The sequence below is a fragment of the Pinus tabuliformis genome, chromosome 7 (genome assembly GCF_031772625.1).
Source record: "Pinus tabuliformis cultivar Carrire ecotype Pingquan chromosome 7, CPIR1, whole genome shotgun sequence".
Classification (NCBI taxonomy): Eukaryota; Viridiplantae; Streptophyta; class Pinopsida; order Pinales; family Pinaceae; genus Pinus; species Pinus tabuliformis.
The window spans coordinates 645,412,302-645,419,840 of NC_142293.1; the positions used below are offsets into that span (position 1 = coordinate 645,412,302).

Below are 7,539 nucleotides of genomic sequence, written 5' to 3' on the forward strand. Positions count from 1 at the left end.
CAGGCTCAACATGGAAAGTAAACTCAACACCATGGCATCCTACTGGCTCAACATTAAAAGTAAACTCAATATGGAAAATAAACTCAACACTAGATAACTGAATTCATAACATCTCAATAACAAAAGTATTTTAACTATAAAAACTTGACAAATTTAACTAGCCCTAATGTTTTAGGGCTCCTTAAATGAATCCCTAACATCTTGATAACAAAAATATTTTAAAAACAAAAACTCTACCAATTAAATCATGAACAATTAAACTCACCCTCAGATGCCTTACTGCTACCTAAGTCAAAAATATCGTTGAAACCTTTTCATGAAATTCTATTGATATTGTTCAGAGACAGATAAATACATATTTTGTATATATAAAAGTGACTGTCAACACATTCTTTTAATGTAATAACTCAATGATTTGCCAAGCGGGCGGAATGCGCGGAGGGATAATACTGCGGTCGGAGCTCACATACTGCAGTAATCCTTCTTTGACGAGGGAAACGGTGAGAGCCATAAGAGGTCCCGTTTCCCTGTGAGCAAGAAAATGGTTGAGACCCCATCTGCAGGAAATAGGCCCGAAAGAAGTCCTTGTTCTCTTTTACCAACCCTTTCCAAACTGCCATTACCATTGTCACAGAAAATTATATTATTGTTAGTGTGTAGCAGTACATCATAATATGACGGCGCTGAATGAATGAGTAGGATGAGATGGAATTACCAGTGAGAGTGACGAGAGGATGAATTTTGGCATGTTTAGCGAGAGCGCGAACACAGTCACGAAGACCCATATGAAATATGAGGCATTTCTCGATCAAATGTTGAACCATGCGAATGTACATGAGGCGCTGTTTGTATTTACATGATGACGAGCTCTCCCTTAAATAAAATTCTTCTTCTTCTGCACTTTCTCCATGGCTTTGACCTACAATCCCCTCTTCAATCTCAGTCATGCCATTATTTTGAACTCTCATTTTCCCAACTTCGTTGCAGGATTGATGGAGACGCTTCGTGAAGAAATTAAGTAGAAGATGACAATGACAGTATATATTGGACAGACGATGGTAGGGAGAAACTGTAGATATATAAAGAGAAGTAAAAAACGGAGGAATATCATCCAAAGGGCATCCTAGCGAAAGGCTAAGAATGCTGGGGAAATCTCAGATGAGTTCACCTCATTCGTTGATGAGGAGGATAAGATGAGGTGAATGGATGGAGAACAGAGCGCATGGTGACGTGGCATCCGTATGTAGTGGCCTTGATGCATGCATGAGATTCTTCGTGACGTGTCACTCTATCTCTGCTCTTCTCTCGTTATGTCATCCATCTTTGGATATTTTGAGTTCACAATGCCTAGGCACAATGTTCTCTAGAAGTAGCTATTGCAAGGAACGATGATATAACCCAACTAAAACTCAAAACTTTGATCAAATTAACCCATGAGAGTTAAAGTTTTCTTTCATTGACCCATTTAAATAATCATGGGTTTGATGTTATATGCATATGCTTTCTTGGGATTTAATTGTTTTAATAAAAAAAATTAATATATGTGGTTGTTTTTTAAATTTAGTTATAAAATAGTTGGAAAGAGAAATTTCATATTAAATATATAAAAATTTAGCAATATGAATTGAATAATATAAGGATTTTTAAAAGTTTTGAACTTTTATATATATTTAATTAGCATTACTATATAAATTAAATGGTTGGTAAAAGCAAGTAATACATATTTGTTGGAAGTTTGATAATATTCGACGGTAGGGTGAGGGAAGTGGGGCTTGAATTTTACTAGTTTTTGCTTTTTCTTACATTAAGTGATTCATCAACTAAATACCAGCTCAATATAACAGATAACATAAGCATGCAAACATATAACCAACTACCATAAACAAAAATAACCATGAGAGCAACACATCAACACACATGAGAACACTGGATGTAAGGTGGAAACCGTTATGGTAGAAAAATCGTCATATGATTTGTCTTCATCTTGTATTTCTATTATATAAAATATTCTTGTTACATAATCACTCGCTGCCACCAATGTCCAAGCCACAACTTATGATTATGTGAGCAACACTCACTACAAGCCACTACCTGATGGAAGCCACTAGTTCTTGAACTTTCAGGCCACCACCTGCTGGAAGCCACACTCCCGCAACTATGCAGGCCACCACCTACAATAGTTTTTCCAACCACTACTAGAGGAAATCCACCACTCCGAAGCTTTTAGGCCACTCGTTGAAGGATGTCACTACACCTAAATCAGAAAGCCACCACCTGGTTCACTGAAGACCCCAACCTTCAAGATCTTCTAAACCTCATTTCAAAATGTTTCATATTGGATCCATCATACAAACTCAAATAACCATGGGCCTCATTTCATCCCATTTTAAGACTAGACCCAATAAAGACTCTTTCACTTAACAACTAAATCAAACACTCCTATTCAAGGCAGTCCAAACTCTGTTGACAAAACAATCTTCTGAAACCATAGTAGCTCAACAATCTCACTCAACTCATACATTGGCCACAATACATCAACAACATGCGACTCTTATAGGATAACAACTCCACAATGACAAAACTTTTGTCCAACACAAAGTATGCTCAGAAACACTCTTCCCTCATATACAATTCACTACACATCAACACATAATACAAGATATCTATGACTAGTATAAGGTAGTTCACCCATACATAGACTTCAATAAGCCAATAATAGCATACCTCAAACTCTTCACTCGACTCGCTAGAAAACACATACTAGAGAAATCATTACAAGGATATATTCATAACAAATGGCCCCTATAGTGACACACATGTCAATCACACAGCCAAGCAATATCTCTGCACACTCAGCTAACACAAAGCTCTATCCAACATATGCACACTTACTTCTATGGCTTCTTTGTTAATGTTCACTGCATACAATTAACCATCCATTGCAAAACAAAGGCATCACAACACACAACAATCTAGAAGAGGTGTACACTGAAATATTATATGCATATAAAGGCTTCATGCACATACATTTCCACCATACAACTACATCTATCCGCACACCAACATTTAAGCTAGCTCAACTACAAGTGTTCTATATGCATAAGTCACTCAACTGGTCTCCATATGCACTGCCTTTGAATTTCACACATTCTTTGCAACAATAAATCAATCAACCTCTTCCATACGCACTTGCAAGCATCCAATCTCCATTGCCCTTAGTGTTATGGAAACTATCCCTCTCCCTCCATCATGTATGCACCCAATGGCTCCTCAACTTGTGCACAAATTATCCAATCAATGCTCACTCTATCTCTGTATCGTAATATATATCATATGCACATAAGAGATATGCACTCTTTCTCTTGTCACTGCATGCATACATGAATCAAACTCACCTCATCAAAGAATCTAAACTTGTCTCTATCCAATGCTTGGCCTATTTATAAACTATATCCCAACACTCGAGATCAACCAGTTCAATTAACTGCTAACAATAACTCTAAGCATGCTCATGATGGATTAGACCCAAAATAGATTTAATTTGATCTTCTTAGCAAGTGATCCACTACCAAATAGTTAAATCATGGTCATGAAGACCAATTCAAATGATCATTAACCCCACAACTAAGAAATCAATCCATTTCCACCATTTCCATGGAGGACAAAATAAACATACTTTCAATTGAATCTAATGGTATACAACAAACCATGGGAAAATTCTTTGGTGTAAGCACATGGTATTTGTTTTAGCACCTACAACAAACTGCGTTGGCAGCTAATTGTAACCTTACAACATTTTTCATTGACTAAACATGCCAAGAACACAACAATGAAAAATGCTACTCTTTGGAGCTTAGGATACCATGCCACTTTGATAAACTATAGAAAATTGAAAGGCCTTTGACCTAGAACTATGTCTAGCTTCACCACATCTTCCTCATGCACCTCCAAGACCTATACAACTTCTATAACACTTGTAAAACTAAGCCCAATCATATGATCATCATCACAAACTCTAAAATCCCATTTACAATAATTTGAAGCTCAACTGGATCACTCTCCATGGTTAACATCAATGCCAACACCATGCTATGAAAAATCTCTCCCTTTAGCATTGATGACAACCTTCAGCCACTACATAAAATTGATCTTCGTCATTGTTAACTGGTTGATATCTTCTTCACTTGTGCCTATGTAATTGTTTGCCTTTGACATCAATGAAAAAAGGGTAGTCTAAGCTTCATTGAAACACCATTGAATAGACCATTCTGATACCAATGGGTAAGGCTGTTACTAATTGATTTTTTGATTAATCTGGATTAGATACCAACACTCCTGTAATATGGGCATTAGGAACCAAGGAAAAGCATTGCCACATGCCAACTAAGCCAACATCGTGCCAAAACCCTTCTCATCCTCAAGTTGAACATACTCCCCCTAAACATGTGGGGTTGTAACAATCTTATCCATGCTATTATCCAACACATTCTACTACTGCCATTGCCTCCTTAACATTTGCAGGAGGCCACTCCTAATGACTAAAAACTCTAAGGAACATATTGGTCAAACGATGAACATAAGGTATAAAGATTCATAACAATTATACATGGATACATTGTAAGAAATACAATGCTTCAATGATGACATCCATAATCCCACTCATGACTGAGATGATACTCATGACTTTTACTCCAATGCATGGCTGACCAAATGAGTACAAAATAAGCTTGACATACATAGATGTAATAAACACATAAGGATCATGAGTAACTTGAGGTAACTCTCTTCAAATGCATGCTTGACACTACTACCCTCTTTTTTCCATAATTATGAAAAATAATTTCCTTTTCATGCAAGCCTATCAACATGATTACACAACTAATACACCTAATGATGAATTCAACAATGAAATAGGGATTCAACTTTAATTCTAATGTTCTTACATGTTTGATTGAGATAATCCACTACAATGCATGCCAAAAGTTTCTTCACAAAGACATGAATTCTATTCTATGAATAGCAAAACCAAAGACTAACCAACCACCATGTGAATGACTCCAAAATGCCCATTATGCATGCCTAACATGAATATGACTCAGCTAGTGGACCACCAATGAACATGATAATCAATGTTGCACAATAGGATGCATACATGGCTAAATCAAAACATCTTCTATTTGTGCTAGAGACACATGGCTCTCACCAAAACACAGGATACTAAAACAAAAGTCATACAACCACATTGTCAAATATAATCAAGTACATGCATGCACGTGACCCATATGCTCTTTTCACTCAAATGTGCAATATATGGAGCTACTATAAGATATATGAGTGAAAGAAAGATAAAAGGGATTTAAAGCCTTGAAACCTTGTTACCATTAATAGCTCCCCCTGAGTTGATTATACCTTCAATAAGCAAGCTGACCCTCTAGACATGATCATGCATGTACCCTCTTGAACACATCATGCCTCTGTTGTTGCAAACCATCTGCATCATTTCACCATGTCGCCATGCTGCTACTACTCATCTACATCAACTCATCAAGATGCCATATTGCGCCCATATGATGCCCCTGAGGTTATGCACCTCTCATACACTTATACAATCTTTATGAATATGCATCAAGAAAATATGGACTATAGAGGGGGATGATCTCACTACTTCATAGGCTACCACTATTTATTCTTCACCCACACTGTATTAGGATGCTTCTTGACATTCATGTCTAATTTTCTATTAGGCATATTTTTGATCTATTTTTGAATGATTAGTTTATGTTGTGCTAATATCAATTACAGATTTCTAAACATGTGCTTTTATATTGCTTCTTGTAATGAGGTTCCATTAGATGTTTGTGCATGCATTCAGGTAAATTTCCTTAAGTTTAAAATGACATTCATGATAAAAATAGCTTCAAAATCAAATACTGAGCATCAAACATTCAAAGTACAACAAAAAATCAAAGAGACACTTTAACACAGTATTTTGATGAAGGAGTTCACCCCTCCTGGGCTACATCTCCTTGGTCCAGCTTGCATGGCTTGGCCCTCTGTATTAGCTCAATGTGGAGAAATGTTGTTTTACCAAGCTCTATGGCTCTTGATATTTGCACCAAGGTGTTCAGAATGTCTAAAATGGGCAAGAACACCTCTTCTTGAGCTCAATTTGGTCGAAAATTTCCTTGTCTATGAATTGATCAGTTTTTTCCTAGAAAAGTTCTACTAAATTTGGAATGACTCCAAATAGCACACTAAATTTGGAGGCAAGCACAAATTTTGGTGCACCGCCAGATTTTTCGACATTTTAAAATCGGGCTTAACAATGTTAAACTGTGCTTAATTAATATAAGTCGGGAGTAGTGGCCCACTAATCCGCAATTAGTGATAACTGCGGTGTTAGTGCTCACCACAACCACCGGAGCTGTACTCAAGATGTGGTTTTGTTGGAGTTTATCAGAACTATCTGACAAACTATTTGGTGTTACAACATCGTGTTCACATGCGGAGCACTAACCCTCTCGGAGTAATGGTATGCCAAAGTTGTCGGTTAACACAAACTGTATGTGGTTTATATATTTGTGTTCGCATCTTAACTGTCACAGTGTTGTTTGTGGGTTGGAACTGCCGGGTTTCATAACTATAACTGTGTCGTGTTTTTGCGATCACATGTGGAGGGCTGGCCTGTGGATTGGCCATCCTAACTGCCCAACTCCATAACATCTAAACTTAAATATATGTCGCAAACCTATGGGATAAGGATCACTAGTAGCTGAGGCAGTTAAGGTGTATGGACTGGGTGCCAACTGTTGTGGGTTCAACCCCGACTTCCACCAAAATTTTCCTTAATTATGTCAATATTGTGAAGGCCTTTAGGAGGTGCCATGTGGTAGCCTCCGGGCTTGCCACGTGGCATTCTACCATTGGTCCAAAAATAAAACAATCACATTGCGCCAACACACCACCTATAATACCTAATCAAAAGATGCCACCTTTCCATCTGTTATTCATCGTTGACCACCATTGACCATGCCTAGTCACGTGCCACATCATTAGTACAGACTGCTGACTGTGTAGTGACTCAGCATTTTTTTTTAAAATTCACTTGTTTAGAAAATCAATCAGAACACAATAAATTTCTCATACAAAATCAGTTTTTGATGAAACAAGTTTCGTTAGGATCATTTTTCCGAGACAGATGTGATTGTTTAGGTTTCATGCCATTCTAAGAACTTTCATTTTTGAGCTAAATACCGAGCACCTGATTATTCCTCCCCACTAGAATCCTTTTGGACCCCAAAATATACTATCAATTTTTTAGCAGGTGAGGGTACATCTCCCTCACCTTCTCGATCTACAACTGTTTGGCTTGAGAAGGCTTTTGTCCCTTGAGTTCCGTTCTAAGGTATTCAACATCCCCTCTCTTCAAAGTCCTGATTCTTCTGTCAAGTATGAGATCTTGCTGAGGCTCATCTAGATATTTTGGTGAGAAATCATCTATTGATGGTAGCTAAACATGCTCTCCTTGATCATCAATCA

At 37.4% G+C, this 7,539-nt stretch overlaps 1 protein-coding gene across 1 annotated transcript; it reads right to left on the bottom strand.

Moving 5' to 3' along the window:
• Positions 1-298: 298 nt before the first annotated feature.
• LOC149249100 (uncharacterized) lies at positions 299-1,071 on the bottom strand. The gene is made up of 2 exons (XM_089456170.1): positions 716-1,071; positions 299-613 (listed from the first exon to the last, which is right to left on the bottom strand). Exons 1-2 carry the CDS (start codon positions 966-968, stop codon positions 408-410), a joined length of 459 nt encoding a protein of 152 aa, XP_089312296.1. The 5' UTR covers positions 969-1,071; the 3' UTR covers positions 299-407.
• Between the last annotated feature and the right edge of the window lie 6,468 nt (positions 1,072-7,539).

Bases quoted from the DNA above. Each gene is read 5' to 3' on its own strand.
- LOC149249100 (XM_089456170.1), bottom strand. From the start codon at position 968: ATGAGAGTTCAAAATAATGGCATGACTGAGATTGAAGAGGGGATTGTA. The intron at 614-715 runs GTAATTCCATCT...TGGTAATGGCAG, and splicing joins TCCTCTCGTCACTCTCACTG to TTTGGAAAGGGTTGGTAAAA.